This window comes from Lygodium microphyllum, chromosome 8 (genome assembly GCF_053477565.2).
Source record: "Lygodium microphyllum isolate KBCC chromosome 8, Lygodium_microphyllum_v1.1.10, whole genome shotgun sequence".
NCBI lineage: Eukaryota > Viridiplantae > Streptophyta > Polypodiopsida > Schizaeales > Lygodiaceae > Lygodium > Lygodium microphyllum.
In genome coordinates, this window is record NC_141142.1 from 28,416,447 (window position 1) to 28,433,534 (window position 17,088).

General features: G+C 40.9%; 1 protein-coding gene across 3 annotated transcripts in view; it reads right to left on the reverse strand.

The window, feature by feature from the left end:
- The window catches only part of LOC148032093 (glutathione gamma-glutamylcysteinyltransferase 1-like), a 180,539-nt gene that overhangs the window by 150,087 nt on the left and 13,364 nt on the right, over positions 1-17,088 (reverse strand). For 2 of the 3 annotated variants that reach the window (XM_087682716.1, XM_087682717.1), the window contains exons 2-3: positions 5,358-5,514; positions 5,045-5,283 (exon numbers count right to left, since the gene is read on the reverse strand). In XM_087682716.1, the coding sequence (XP_087538842.1) occupies positions 5,045-5,283; positions 5,358-5,514 (396 nt within the window). The remainder of the gene's footprint in view (positions 1-5,044; positions 5,284-5,357; positions 5,515-17,088) is intronic. The other variant, XM_087682719.1, reaches the window with a different exon arrangement.

A 17,088-nucleotide genomic window follows, 5' to 3' on the forward strand; every position in this document is an offset into this window, starting at 1 on the left:
TATTTCAGCTTTGTACATACCTAGATTTGGCTGATTCTTTTCTCCTCTTAAGGCACATTGCCTTTAGGTGGGAGGTTGTTGGGAATAAAGGCCATCATGCATTTAAATGTGCTCGGGTGTGAACACACCCTTAGCACTTGTACTTACGCATATATATATCTATCTAAAAATCTAAAGGTACTCTCGTCATTGTACCTATAAACGTGCTCACTCTCTGCTATTTGCTCTCGCTCACTCTCTGTCTCTCCGCGCCTAACGAACACCTATTGTCTCGATCTTCGTGTCTGGCCCGTCACTACAGGGCCAAGGTGGCGTAGGCGGTCATCATCCGGCATCGGTCAGAGGAAGGGCTTGGGATCATTGACCCAGAGTATCAAAGTATGGACCTTTTGGTCAAGCTTGTAGTCTGCAGTCTCACACCAAGAGGGCAGACTTGAAAGGCCCTACTACAAGAGGATCTCCAGGAGTGCAGACCGAGGCTCGGCGGGGATTGGAAACCGTCCTTGAGATGGATCTTCACGACGGCCCAGATCATGCCCCCCAAATCCCCCTTCCTATGTAGCTTACTTCATGTGTGGCAAGGCATCCCTAAGGCCCTAATTCAGAGCCCCCCAGGTTGCAAGGAGGAGATAGACCGTCTACTAGTGATCTAGAACCCCTAGGTCAGAGATCAGGAGGGGGTACAGATCGGCAAGCGCCCCCACATCCAATGGGCTGGTTGGGAGGCCGGCCCGGCTCACACAATTAGGACCTGGCAGGAGGTGTCCAGGACCCAGGTTGATGGATAAGGAGGTGTTGCAGCGGATATTAGGTTGCTAGAGAGGAGTCGAGTTGAGAAGAAGGAAGATTGACGCAGCAACACCTCAGGAGTGACTTGGCCACAGGTATCCCCCTATAGGTGGCAAGTAGAGTGGGCGGCGCCCCGGAGGGGGGGCGTCTGGCCCTTGAAAGAGGCTAGCAGGATGAGGGGATAGCTGCCCCCTCATGGAGGAGAATTCGGGTGGTGGGCCTTCAGGGAAAGACATGGCGACTGGTCACTGGACCCCTAAGTTTTCTAGGTGAAGCTCCGGGAGTGGCGCCTCTGGATTTGGGAGACGGACCACTTGATGAGCTGGAGTGGGATCTAGTAGAGTGGCTATGGCTGGCCACTACGGTCACCAAGAAGCCACCAAGGTTTCTAGAGTACACAACCAGGATTGGCAAACACGTGCTGATGCAGGAGGACATGGACTAGGAGTCGTCACGTAGCAAGTACTGGGCGGAGCATAGCATCACGGATGCTTTCCGACGGACTTTCTGGCACCGCCTATGGGACAGCTAGAGGCCGAGGAGGGTATCATACTTCGTATGGCTAGTGGCACATGGAGGCTTGGCGGTAGTGAGCTGGTTACCCCAGATGCAAAAGGATGGAGGATGTAAACACTGCACACAACAGCTTCTGGAAACTCCAAAGCATTGCCTCTGGTCATGTGAGGTGGCGCAACTAGTGTGGAGAGGAGCATGCCGCATCCTCTGCCGCATAGCACCCAGCCTTGGATGTATCTCATGGGGAGTTTTCTGCTGGCAGACAATCAACCAGGGTCATCACCTTCTTCTATATGAGGTTGGGATGCAGGATATGATCTTCCTTATTGAGGCTGGGTTGTGCGCAGTATAGCCGGCTTGGAGGCTCTACCCCATCCACCAAGTATTGGAGCCCATATTAAACCGCTCTAAGGTATGGGAGATCATAGGAAGTCTCACTAGATGGCATATCTAGAAGGCGAGGTGTCAGGAGGTTTTCGGAGGAGAGAGACTTTCTGTACAGGAGACTTTGGCAGAGCTCTGGACCTCCATCGTCCACTCCCTTTGTGGCTGATGGGACCAGGTGCAGGGCGAGTCTCAAGCTCGTCAAGAGCTCCTTCTTCACTTCATGCGCACTTGGGGCTGTCAAGACTTGTTTTTCATGATGCAAGCAAGCAGCCCCAAATGGCGATACACCCCTCCTCCATGGCTTCTTGCCCCCATCCCTCCTAGACCGCCTTGAGAGGCCTGTATATTTGATATTTCTATGACTTTGTATCAGCTCCAGCTAGTCCGTTGAGCAGGAGCACTTCTTTGTATTCAAGGTTTTTTTTTAAGTAATATAATTAGCCACACTTTATTTGCAAAAATATATATATATATATATCCTTGAAGCATGCTTGTGCCTTAATCTAATTAGACCTAGCCTATACTATTGCAATTGCATTCCCATGTACACAACCCACACAACAATTGCAAATGTGACAAGTACAAATAAAATGTGCACAATAACAAGCTCGGCTCTCACAAAGTAATACAGCTATGATACTAACATGTCCATGAAGTAATATGAGTGCCCAAATAAAATACATTGAAGCTTTGAAAAATAATATCCTTCCAAAAATAATTCCAACACTTGCGCTTTGATTGTCTTTGACTTTCCTTGACTTTGCCTTTCACTGTAGCCTCCACATTTACTATTAATAGACCTTTACTAGTTGTATATATGGCATACATCAATTTCACCTCATCAGCCTCTTCCACTGAAGATGTCGTACTAAAGGGATCACTTTATGAGGACTAAAGGGGATGGCTTCATTGTGAGACCTAGATACCTAGATGCATAGATGCCACACGAGATGCGTCATTAGCCAGCTTAGAGTATCCTCTCCTCAACTTGAGATTGAGACTTGGAGGGCAGCCCACATCCCTAGACCTGAGTGGATCTGCAAACTATGCTAGAAGGTGGAAAGCGAGGAGCACTATATTTGCAGATGCAGAGCCTATAGTACAATTTGAGTTAGATAATCTATGCTATTTGGAGGAGACAACTCCCTCAAACTAGTCATGGAGTCCCCATATCGGGCTAGTTCTTAGTCAAGATTTAGAGACTCCGCACATCATTATTACAAGCAAACATCGTATAGAGAGGGGGACATCAATCACAACTTACCGATTTCTTCTAGACAATGACCCCACACACCAGCCACATGGAGAGGGGTGATAGTCCAAAGAGATGAAGAGATCAGAGCAGCACGCCGACCACGAGTACAAGGATACTACACATAGATGCTACACTAGAGAGACATGAGGGAGATCCGAGCCACCTACAACATGACCACCAAGTTGAGGGATCACTCCAAATGCTACCCCCATACTATTTCATCACTAGAATAGAATAGAGGATTCGATTGGCAATCTCAATTCGATTGTTGGCATTGGGTAATAGGGACTAGATTTTTGGTGCTTGATCTTGTATGCTTGTGCCAACTCACCACAATCCTATTGAGGAAGTGAGTGCCTCTATTAGTTATTATCAATTTGCAAGGGACTGAAATTGTTGATTATGTGTTCATACAAAAGAGGACAACACTCTTTCTATCATCCTTCTTCAAGTATTTGGTCTCACACAAATTTAGCGCACAGTCAATGCACAATCAGATATGCTTGTTCTCCTTCTAATTGTTGTTGGTACATAAACAGGTCCGATAAAAGCAGTGTCCCAATTCTGCACTAGCATAAGAGTAAGGATTGGTTGTAAGTGCATGGAGTTGCCTTCAATTTAGCATCCCTTCACATGAAAAGGCATCAGCAGGATGATAAAAACCCTTCGTATTTCCACACTAAAGGACACTATAGTCTTCACTTGGGCTTTCCAAGTGTCCTCAACATGAGCTAGATAGCACAAAAGAGTTCTGCATCCACCCTTTTCCAAAGCACAAAGCACCCCTGAGCTATACATCCCACATACAGGAATCACAAAATCTCATGCAAAAGCGCACAGTCATTTTCAAATGAATATAGATTACTAGTAAAACAGCTCGAAACATTGCAAAATCACAAAGCAAGCTTAAAAACCATAAAAGATTTCATAGCACACCCACAGCTCTATAAGACAAATACATTCCATACAAAACCAAGAAAAATCAACAGCCTCAACATTGCCACATAAAGCATACAGGAGACCAAAAAAGTATTGGCATAATTATTAAGGCAAAATAAGATCAAAAGAAGAAAGATAAACGCACCCAAGCATCCAAATAGAAGAACTGCACACATACCTATTTAAAAATGGCTAACAAGGCATTACAATATACACTTACAAGGCTTCCTAAAGACTTGAGCATAAAAACAAGCATTTTGTAAGATTCACAAGGAAACAACACCAAGGGACCTGTGTACCTTGAATATCAGGCTGAAAACTGAAATGCATTTCTTGTTGCATTCTCGCAAACATTTGCCCTTGTGTACCTTGCATCTCCGGCTGTAATGCTGCTGGTTTTCAGCCTGAACTCAAGTTAACTAGGGGCAAATGTTTGGGGGAGTGCAATGGTAATATTGGCATAGAGTTGCAAAGTGGAATGTTTGGACACATCTGAGACAAGGTAAAGGGACTGATCATGGAAACACTATTATAGTTGTCACAAATGCTAGTACCATCTGGGACACGAAATTTGTAGCTACTTGTGTATGATAATTTTATGCCTATGGTTAAGGAAAAAGATTATAAGGAAGGTGGGGTAGTAATCAAATTTGAGACATGCAATGGGCCACAACATGCAAGACAGGCTGAAAACTTTTGACTTCAACAATTTGATGTACCATTGAGGCTTCAAAGGTGTGGGAGGCAGCCATCTTCTTGAAGGATGATGCATTACAATGGTGGAAAACTCTTTTGTAACAAGGTGGGACACTATCTACTTGGGTAGATTTCAAGCAGGTTTTCTCTTCCTTTTCCCAGTGCTGATGAGTACTTCAGGCCATAGCTTTCCAAGACTGGTAGTGCTTTTGGCCACATCATACAGAGGGATAGGACTTTTGTCCACACAGTCTCAGAAGGCTCACACAGATACCCTTTGGTCTGAGTGACAGTATCCACTGATTCTTTCCACTCCCTTCCTTAAACCATCAGCATTCCCTCCATTCATAGGGGCTTCTAAAAAAGACATTCAATAATTTTTGCCAAACAAATATTATATGCACAAAGATGTTTCTCAAATAAACAACATGAAACAGACACACAATAAAGAATATTTCTGACCTGTTTAAATAGACGACGATCATAAGAAACCATGATGTGTCGGTTTTCTGAAGAAGAACACTTTTTTACCAGTTTTCGAAATGAATCAAGTGAACTTTGATTGGCACGAAAAGATTCCACAGCAGCCCCAGCACACTTCGCCAAGCATTTTAGCTTTCCAAATGTAATGCCCTCCTTTTTTACTTTCTCTAGAGGCTCACAACAGTCCAGCATAGACTCATCAAACCATCTCCAAGGGCCTGCATTTAGATAGTACATCCAGTTAAGCTCAATGTTATGACACTTAGTACAGAAAATTATATTCTCCGCATACCTTTCCACTTGCGGCCTGGATCAATTGAAAGGGCATTCAGCACCACTGAAAGCGATGTGAGTCCACAAAATGCTGGCTCGGCCTGTGTTTGAAATGTGCCAATTAGTCTAAAAAATCCATTCATCGTCCCATCTTCAAGGGCTTCAGCAAAGAGAATCTGGAGAACATCAAGCAAATTGTTATTACATTTCTTCAATAAGAATTGATCCAGCTAACATTCATGTTAATTGTTAGTACAACACTCCCATTAGACATGAACACAAATTGCACCATCAGATGAGTTGAGAAAGTTGGTATTCAGTTCACCTTTCAAATACCTCAACATTCAAGAGTGAAGATTCAAATCTTGCTGGTAAGAAATATGGAGTTACATAATTAACCAATCAACCTAGAACCCTATGGAGAGTGCAATTCACACAAATTGAGAGGGAGACCAATGTGATGGTGATCTTTAATCACTTTATATTTGGTAAGGGTTTTAGGATTGAGCAATGAAAATTTAGGCCAAGATTGTCAGTAATTAACTAAAGGATTATTGGCCAATACATTTGGCTTTAGAATAGCCCCGAAACAGAAAATTGACTTGAATGTCTTTTTGAGTTTGGGTAGGATGAATTCCTGCTCACACTAGAAAGGGACCAAGAGGGACAGACACATTCATCTCATCATTATTATACTTCAGTGTGTCCTCATCACTATCTTCTCCTTGCTGCCATGCGTTGATCTCCTCATCGTGCCTGCCTCCATCCTGCAACAACAGCCATCTCTGCTCAGCCACAACTGCTCCAACGTACCTCGACAGCCATATTGCTCCATCCACCAATACTTCTGCCATATCATTATCCCCAGTTGATTGGACCTGCCTGCTGAGAAAATGCAGCCCCTGCTGCAGTCACAATTGCAGCAGGCAATGTCTAATGCTGCCCCAGCCTTCGATGCTGCCATCAGCCCAGAATGCAGCTGCTCCACCTCAATCCACTTCTGCTGCCGATGCAGCTGCCTTAGCCAGCTTCCTTGCTGTTCCGGCCTGCCACACAAGCTTTTGCATCAGTAAATGCAACTTTGCACCCCCAAGCATACTTTGCACTGCTCAGCCTGCTTCCTATAACCAAAACATGTATGTTCCTTGCAGTTCTCCATCAAGTACTGCCTAGATACTCACAAAAAATCCATTTAAATGATCATTGTGCAGTTCAAGAACTCCAATCCTATACAGTGCACCTTATAACTACACTCAACTGGGTATTTGTGGTGCTTAGTTGCCACAAATGCATCTTATACCTACTCGCAAGCAATTATGTTTGGTGCTTTGTTGCCAAGAATTCCACTGATACACAATGCACCTTACATTCAACCTCAGGTAGCCATACCATAGAGGAATTACCACCTAGCCTCAAGCTGTCCCCTACTCTTTCTTATGTAGTGAGCACCCAGCTAAAAAATCCTCCTTTGCCCGTGGACATTTCGGATGGCCCCCAAAGTGTACCTTGCTTTTTTTATCTGTCTGCTGGTGCCTACAATTCACATTGCTATAGCAAAAATGCATTTGGCAATAAGAATCATTTTGATAGGTCCAATTTTATCATCTCAGCAAATTTGATGCAAGGAGTGCTTGCATCTCATGGTCTTTGGAATCTTAGACAAGTCTTAGAGCCATATCTTGATTCATGTATTTCCTACCATGAGCTTGTCTGTCAATGGGAAGTTCACAATACCATTGTCATTGTTGAGTTGACGAAATGTTTACTCCCTAAGTTTCACTCTTACTTGCACCATTTCCCACTCACTGTTGGAACTGGCTATGGAGGGAGAGGGAAATGAGAGACAATAGACAATGAAAGTGCAAGCAAAAGAGTGTGTGTACTCTCCAGTGAAAATGATTTAATAAAAGTACTGAAAGAAAGTACAACTAATGTCTAAGGTTGACCTATCCAACCTTCCACACACTAACTAGAATTTTTTTAACTGACTCTAGGGCCAAGTGTCACCACATTAAAGTCCTAAGACACAAGGTGCCCACACCATACTTTGACACTTAAATAAGTGTCCACACATCGCTCGAGAATTAGCAAATTCCAACATCCCTCTGCAATGCCAATCTAATGAAGTACAAGAATCATCAATCATCAAAGGGCAATAAGTTCAAGGACTTGCAGAAAGGCTTAAACTTGTCACATGGTAAACCCTTGGTGAAAATGTCTACAACATTTTCCTGTGTGGGAACATACATCAAGCTGGTCTCTCCTACATAAGATCTCTCTCTACCATAATGGTAATGAATCTCAATGTGCTTCGTGCAAGCATGAAACACAAGATTTTGTGCTATTGCAATAGCACACTTTGACTATTTGAGAGAATGGGTGTAGGACCCTCCAATAAAATTTGTAGCTCAACTAACAATTTGTGCAACCATACACATTCTATTGTTGTTGTGAAGGCTACCTTGTAGTCAGCCTGACAAGACAAGATAGCCATTGTAGGTTGTTTCTCGCTAAGCCATGAAAAACATAAAAGGCCCAACAAGAGAAAATATTCACTAGTAGATTGCCAGTATCTGAGTCTCTAGCCCGATCTGAATTGTTGCAAGCCTATAGCTACAAGTCTCCCCCTAGGAAATATCAAGGCATATGTCTAAAGTACCTTGCAAGTAATGGAAGATTTGCTTAACAGCTTACCAATGAACTGCCTGTGGGCTATGCATAAACCTCCTCATCTAAGATACTACAAATTGGTTACTGTATGTTAGGGCGTGTCTTGCAAAGATAAATAAGGCATCCAATGGCAGGTTGTAAATTGCAACATCAATCATCTCACTACCATCGTGAATAGAAAGCTTTATTCCTAGCTCCATCAGAATACTCATAGGCTTACAATCTTGCATGTTGAACCTATGTAGAAGCTTTTCCACATACTATGACTATGACATGATGATACCATGTTGATTTTGGGTGAACTAAATCCCCAAACAGTAATGTAAAAGGCCCATATCTAACATAGCAAATGTATTCTTCAATTCAGCTTCAAAAATCTAAAATTTTGTCCTTTTTAAGTTTGGTGAGCAGCATATTATCCACATAAAGAATGATGACCAACAAGTCTGCCCCTTCATTTTTAATGTGTAGAGTAGCAGCAGTTGGACTATTCTTGAACCCTTTGTTATTCTAATAAGCATCTATCTTTGAATATCATGCAAGAGGAGCTTTTTTCAAGCCATACAAAGCCTTGTTTAACTTGCAAACCAAGTGCTCTTTGCCTTAAACCACAAACCCTAAAGGTTGTGATACGTAGACATCCTCATGAAGGTCACCACTAAAAAATGCTATCTTAATGTCCAACGGATGTACTTTCCATCCATGATGGGTAGCCATAGCAATAACACATCTAATTGTACTCATGCAAGATGTAGAAACAAAAATATCCTCATAATCTATACCCTTTTTCTGAGTGCCTTCTACCTATCAATTGAACCATCAACTTTGCATTTGAGTCTAGAAACCCATTTAGCGCCAATAGCCTTTGTGCTAGTTGGTAACTCAACAAGATCCCAAGTGCCATTGGTAGCAATGGAGTCCGACTCCTCTTGCATGGCCTGCAACCAATATACATTTTGTTGTTCATCATCAAATAAACTAGGCTCATCTTCATCCAAAAGTGAGCTCACGAATGCATGCCCCTCACGAAGAGCATCTACTTCCAAACTTTCCACAAAATGTCCCCCCCTACATTATGAGCAACCTTTTTAGTATGTTGAGACGACAAAGAAGCATCAATCTTAAACTCTCCTACAGAGTATATAACAACCATCTTAGAACCGATTTTGCCACATTTACAGCAGCCCTTTCTTGCTTAACTGCTTAGTCCGCTACTAGAGACAACACATGATCTCAACCAAGGGCTGATCTGGGGCAGGTGGAGCAGCAAGCTTGTTGTAATACATCTGTTCCTGCATTTACAGCAAGCTCGAATCCATAGTTACCAAGGGTTTCTAAAAGGGAGGTATGAAACAAGTTTTGTACGAGTTTCCTAAGACATTAGAAACAAGTTTCATTCAAGATGAAACAAAACTATCATGAGACTATACACATATAAAGTATGACTTATATGATGTTATTTATCATAATTCATTATCCTATAGAATGCAAATGGAGATTCAACATAGCATCAACATATACATGCATCATGGTCCATTTTCCATGACAACATTAGCTTTAATTATTGAAGAAGCCATCAATATGTACATGCACCATAGACAACCAACTCAAGAAAATTTCTTGCAAACAATGTCAATGTCCATGTCAATGTGTCAAATGAGTCCATGACGAATGTTGATTACAAAAGTTCAAACACATTTTTTAGGGTAGGGCTTTGTTGGAAATCTAAAATTGGTGTTTCATAGGTTTCTGAAACGCTTGGGTATGAAACGAGTTTCCTAACCTTATGAAACGAGTTTCTCGGCAACTAGGCTTGAATCCCAGTACAAGTGGCAAAAAACCTTCAAAGACATCACCAAACTCATAGGTGGCTGGGATCTCAAACTAATCCTAAGAATAGGCTACATTTTCAGCAAAAATGACATCTCTACTAACAAAATCTTTTGAGTGTGAGGATCATACAAATAGTAGCCTTTGCTCTCCAAATTGTATGCAACAAAGATACATTCAAGTGGTTTATCATCTAGCTTCCCACGAATCTCTTTAGACACATGAGTGAATGCTATACATCTAAACACGCAAAAGTAATCAATCTTCAACTTTCTATCATGCCATGCCTCATAAGGAGTGATCGTCTTGAGTGCTTTAGTCGGAGCATGATTATGTACATGATTTGCACACTGATTGCCCTCAAGCTCAAACCTATGTGGCAACCCTTTGCTTTTCAGCTACATCTAGTCATTTCCATGCGTATGCAATTTTTCCTTTCAATCACTCAATTTTGTTGAGGTGTGATCCTCACAATATTTTGATGTGCAATGCCATGCTCAAGCAAAAATATCTCAAATGCACAAGACATGTACTCCCCCCTCAATCCATGCATAGTATTTGCACCTTAAAACCTGTTTCTACTTCTAATTTTACAACCAAATGTTTGAAGTGTATAAATACATCTGACTTTGCCTTTAGGCCATACACCCATGTGTAACAAGAGTAGCCATCTATAAAAGTGACAAATTACAAATGACCATTAAGAGCTCTAGTCTATCTGCATAGGACAACACACATCAAACTGTATTAGCTGCATTATCCAAATAGCATTCACTGCACCATCCTTCTTAAAAGCAAAGCGATGTATTTTTCCAAGTTTACACCCCTCACATACATTTGGAGGTATCAACTAGAGGGAAAGCATCCACCATCTAATAACGCTGAAGTGATCAAACTACCAAAGCTCACATGACTATGTCAAGCATGCCAACGCTCCACATTTGCATAGCGAGAGTAAATGTACTAACTATCAAAGCATGATGAGATCTCCTCTCATAAGTATCTGTAAGAGTGAAGTACAATAATGAAGCAGAAGTGAACACAACTAATAGATAGATGGAGAGAGTGGTCACAGCACGACAATTTGCATAATAGAATGTGAAGTGCAAAGTACTAAGTACAAAGTACAACCCCTAGACTTTAGGGTTTTAAAAGTGACTTAAAATGTATTCACACACAAATGTGTGTATTGTGCGGTAAGTAATCAAAATGTATAATGTAAGTACACAGATGAAAATAAAAGTGACTGGGGAAAAAAACCTCTCTTATGGAGAGCAAAAAGTGCCCCAACATGGAACATGCGGATCACTAACACTCCTGTGTGAACGTAGACGTGAGTAAAACCCAACAAACCCCCCTGGAGTGATAGGTAATCAACATACGAGGGTCATCCGCTAAAGGAGATCAAATTTAAAGCATTGCTAAATGCTTCAAATTTGTCACAAGGAAGAGCTTTCGTGAAGATGTCTGCCACATTCTTGTTGGTAGGACAGTAGACAACAGTAGACAAGATTGATATCCCTTGTATGTAGCCTCTCTCTAATAAAGTGATATTGTATCTCAATGTATTTCGTGCATGTATGAAACATTGGATTTCCTGCCCCTGCAATGGCACTCTGACTGTCAATAAACAAAGGAGTAGGCTCTGTGATAGATACATCAAGATCAGCCAACAAACATCTCAGCCATACACATTCAACTGTAGTAGTGAAAGCTACCCTGTACTCAGCTTCATAAGACAATGTGGCAACAATGGATTGTTTCTTGCTTTGTAGAGTAACGAGAATCAAAATCACCATCCCAATCTGAATCACTATAAGCATGTAATTGCAGCAACCCCGCCCTTGGCATAAAGCAATCCAAGAGTCTTGGCATCTTACAAATAACAAAAAACATGCTTTACAGCTTGCCAATGTGACATGCATGGGCTGTGCATCTATTTGCTCAAGGCTGAAACTGCAAACTGAATATCTCACCTTGTGTTGCATAAATAAATGAGGCAGCCAACCGTTAAAGCATATGTATGGATGTGTCAAACGTATCATTGTCATCATGCAAAGACAACTTCAGTCAAATCCCCATTGGTGTGCTTACTGGCTTGCAATCTTGGAAGCCAAATTTCTCAAGAAGTTTATCAATATGTCTAAATCCAATGCCTCTAGCACCATGAATAAACGGAATACCCAAATAGTAATGCAAAGGCCCCAAATCTGACATATCAAAAGTTTGCTGTGAATTTTTTGAAAATGCTGAAATTTGATCAACTAGTGTTCCTAGGAGCAAAAGATCGTCCACATAAACACAAATGACTAGCAAGGATCCTCCCTCTTTGCACATATAAAGAGTAGACTCTGATGGGCTGTTTATGAACCCTTGGTTAAGTAAGAAGGCATCAATTTTTGCATACCAAGCTCGTGGAGCTTGTTTTAAACCATACAATGCATTTTTCAGCTTGCATACCAAATGTTCGGATCCTTTAACTACAAAACCAATGGGCTGCTATACATATACTCCTTGATGTTCCCCATGTAAAAATGCAGCTTTAATGTCAAGCTGGTGCATAATCCAAGCATAATGAGCAACAAATGCAACTATACACCTAATAGTAGTCATACGAGATATAGGAGCAAATGTCTCCTCATAATCAATGCCTTTCTTTTGCGCATAGCCTTTTTCCACAAGCCTGGCTTTGTACTTATCAATGGATCCATCCGCTTTTCATTTTAGCTTATAAACCCATAGAGTACCAATGGCTTTCTTCCCGACAGGCAGTCCCATGTTTGATTCTTCATGATAGAATCATATTGAGCTCGCATTGCTGCCATCTAATGCCCTCTCTATTGTGCATCCTCAAAAGAATCAAGCTCATCATCATCATGTGTGTTTGTTGCCATAACAAACTCCATAGCATTAGCATAATCATGTAGACGTGTTTGTCTTCAAGTACAACCAGCGAGAGGAGCATTCAAATGACTATCTTACATAGTCTACACATACTATCTAGGTATGTGCCTAGCTTCCTGATTATGCACATGCTCTTGTTGAACCTGTTGTTCAACAACTTGCTGAATATTTGATCAGCCATAGGCAGAATTTCTGCATTATTTAATGGAGCAACTAGCTGAACATTTTGTTCATTTAATGGAGCTCTAGTTGTATCATCAAAAGAAATGGGCAGCAGCCCTTCCAACACATCTTTTGCAGCCTGATATGTGTCATAACCAACAAGAGATAATTTTGATTTTTCATCAAAAATCACATCTCTAATGACAAAAACTTTCTTGGAAAGAGAATCATACAATTTGCACCCTTTGCTTTCACTATTGCAACCCACAAAATATACATTTGACAACCTTACTGTCCAACTTTTTTCTCAACACTTTGGGAATATGAGCATATGCAAGACGCCCAAAGGTATGAAAGTGACCAACTGAAGATTTACACTTGTTCCAAGATATTTTTCAATGCTTTAGTAGGGCACCTATTCAAAACATGACAAGCACACATAACTACATCCATCCAAAAACATCTGACAATTTCTTAGCTTTCAGCATACATTTGGCCATCTCTACGAGTGACCGATTCTTCCTTTCTACAAACCCATTCTATTGTGGAGTATATGCAATAGTAAACTAATGTGCAATACCTTTTTGCTTTAGAAAGAAATTCAACAATGAAGACATATATTCCCTCTCCCCCTTAGTTTGGACTGAGAGTCTTAATCTTATAGCCAAATTGATTTTCCGCAAGGGCAGTGAAAGCCAAAAATGCATCATACACTTTTTGGCTTTTTAATCAATAAAAAACCTAACAAAAACATATAAAGTCATCAATGAAGGTAACAAAGTAAAAACATCCACCCAATGACTTTGTCTATATGGGTCCACATATATCTTAATGCACAAGCTGCAACTTAGCCTTAGCTTTGAAAGAAACATCACGAGGGAAAGAAGACCGATGCATTTTTTCCAAAATGCATCCCTCACAAATGTGCTCAAGAGGTCTCTCCAAGAGAGGTAAGCCTTCCAACATCTGAGTACGCTGCACAAACATCAAACTACCATTATTCACATGCCCCATACGAGCATGCCATAACTCTACCTGTGACATATCAGGAGTAAGAGTAGATGCCAAATAATTTAATTGATTAATAGAGTGAGCATCTAACTCATAAAGTCCATGACATAATGTGTCAGTGAGCACCAAAGTCAAGAATTCCTTATCCCTGATCATGCATTTGTTATTCAAAAGTGACATGCATTCCACATTTTGCTAAAGAAGAAATGAACAACAAATTCTTTTTTATCCCCAGCACATATGAAGCATCATGCAAACAAAGATTAGAGTCATCAATGGCTTTCTAAACAATCTCTCCAATGCCTCTAACAGTATAAGATGCATTGTTTGCACAGTGTATTGATTTACCAACAAGAGCTGCAACAACAGAGGTAAACAAATCCCTGCGGGGTGTAACGTGTTTAACAGTACCAGTGTCAAAAAACCAAGTACTAGCATCCTCAATAGAGTTGAATGCTCTATCTACCCAAAAATAATCATAATTGCAAGTATAGAAACAATAGTCACAGTCAATGACAAAAGACGTAAACTTTGTGGCAATAGAAATAGAAGGTGCATTTGAAACTGACATCCCAAACTCCTTTTTCTCCTTGGCAATGCGTTTCCTGTGTTTTGTGATATCATGACCTGGCTTTTTACAATAATGGCACTCGTCCTTCTTAGGTTGTGTGCCCCCCTGCATGTTATTCTATGAAGTTCCAGAACTTCCAGAACTCTGTGGAGTATTCTTGGGCTGATTGCTCTTACCTTTCTACTTTGCCACAAAAGCTTGTTCAGAAGCTACTACATTCGCACCATTATTCTTCTTTGTTTGCTCTTCTTCCAACAATAAGCTAACCAACAGAAGAAAAGTAAGTGGTTGTGAAAAAAACTGCATTGTAAGATTCAATGCAGTGTGGAAGGTCAAATAAGATAGTGGCAAAGAGTTTAAAGTAGTAGAAATCATCTGAGCATCAGAATAATACTTATCTACATTGATCAATTGCTCCGCAAGTCCTAAATTTTATTAAGGTATTCTTGCATAGCCTCACATTCTTCCATCTTCATATTTTCAAGCTCCTTCCTCAAAAAAGAAATGCGTGCCTCATTCTTACCAGCAAACATGTGCTCAAGTGTAAGACATGCTACTCGTGAAGTAGTAGCGAACAAATATCTGAGATTATCAACCACTGAATTGCCAATGAAATAAGTGACAATGTTTGGCCATCCCTAGTGTCCCGATCCCTCTAAGAAATTGTTCTTTGGGATGGTGGCTGTGCAACAACTTCTTGCCTTTGTCCATGTCATGCTGCTTGTTGAGAGGTTGTTGCTGCAGCCTCTTGCCTTTGTCCACGGCCTCCTGCTTGTGGAGGGTTTGCAAGAGCCAAGTCACCAGGACGTACTTCGTCGCCATTGACATAATCCCAAAGACCTTTTGCAACAAGCACAGTTTTCATCATAAAGGATCATAGAGAATAGTTGTTGCCATCCATTCTATCCTCTTTTGAAACATAAGTGAAGACATCATTCTGTCCATGAGCTGCCATGATAAATGTCAATCAATCAAATGCAAAAAGAGCAATTACAAAGGCTGGCTGACCTGGAAATCTTAAAATTCCTAGAAATTATATCAAATGCCAAGCTATAATCGACCAAATTTAGTCAAAAGGACCACCAAATCGTGTCACACTTAATCAATATTGCCTTAATGTGCTGAAATTTTCCAGATTTCAGCAAACAACACACTGTCCAAAACACCAAAGCCTCAAAATTTGACTATCCAATGTGCATAGTTTTAGTCAATTTCAGACTAAAAGCACATTACATGTGCCAATGTCTGCCAAAAATACAAAAACCCCAAATTTTCTGACCCAAATATCTGCAAATTTCTTCAATTCATGCACTGAATAAAAAATTGACCTGTTCTTGCAAAATCCCTTTACTTTGTTTCTGAAATTCTGATTAAAATAATAAAATATACCTATAGCAGCTGCACAGATCTGAAAATATGCTGATGTGGCAACTCAAGAGCAAGCAAAACCAGTTCTAAGCTGTGTGGCTGCTGATGTGGCAGGCTGCAACAGATCTGGAGCAGTTCTGGACTGTGCAAGTGCTGATGTGGCAATTCTGGACTGCACCTGCAAAATTAGGGTTTTCTGGACTGCCCCTATAAAATTAGGGTTTTCTGGATTGTTCTGAGCAGCCACGATAGATTGCAGACGTCAAGTAGAATAGAGAAGGCACGTCAGAAACACAGGTCGCCAATACAGCAATGGAGCAGAAGTGAACACGATTGATAGGTAGATGGAGAGAGTGGTCACAACACGATAGTTTGCATAATAGAATGTGAAGTGCAAAGTACAAAGTACAAAGTACGACGACTTTAGGGTTGTGAAAGTGACTTAAACTGCGTTCACACATAGATGTGTGTATTGTGCGGTAAGTGACCAAAATGTAACGTGAATACAAAGATGAAAATAAAAGTGACTGGGGGGAAAAACCTCTCTTACGTAGAGTAAAAAGTGCCCCAATGTCCTACATGCGGATCATAACAATCTGTGTGAGCGTAGGCGTGAGTAAAACCCAACAGTATCCAACAAAACAACAAATAGAGACCTTTGCATAAAGTTTCTAACAAACGAAGAGCGTAATGAAGCTCTCTATATCTGATAATACATTTGTCATCTTCAAAGATGACCTAAAAGCCTTGCTTATTAAAAGTTGAAACTTAAAGAAGATTTTAGTAATGCCAAGCATAAATAATACATCCATAAACCAAAAATCCAATCCATCTACAGCAACAGTGATCACAATTGTACCAATGCCACAAACATCATAACTAGAGCTGTTTGCACAAGACACTCTTTTCCCTACAAGGGCTAATTGCATGGATGTGAACAAACACTCCCAAGAAGTGATGTGCCTGGAGCCCCGCCTCAAAATACCATGTATGTTGTGTTTCAACAGTATTAAATGCTAAATCCGCCATAGAAGTATCATAACTGCAAGTAAGAAATGCATAATCCTCCTCAACAAAATTGGCTGAAACATCCCCATCCAAAGACCAAGTGGCTAATGTTTCTTGGACAACCAAGCTAGAGTCTTTTCCTCCTTTACTAACCTCTTTTTACATTCATCTATGTAGTGGTCGGGCTTGTTGCAGTAGTGCCACTTACCCTTCTTCTTTTCCTTGT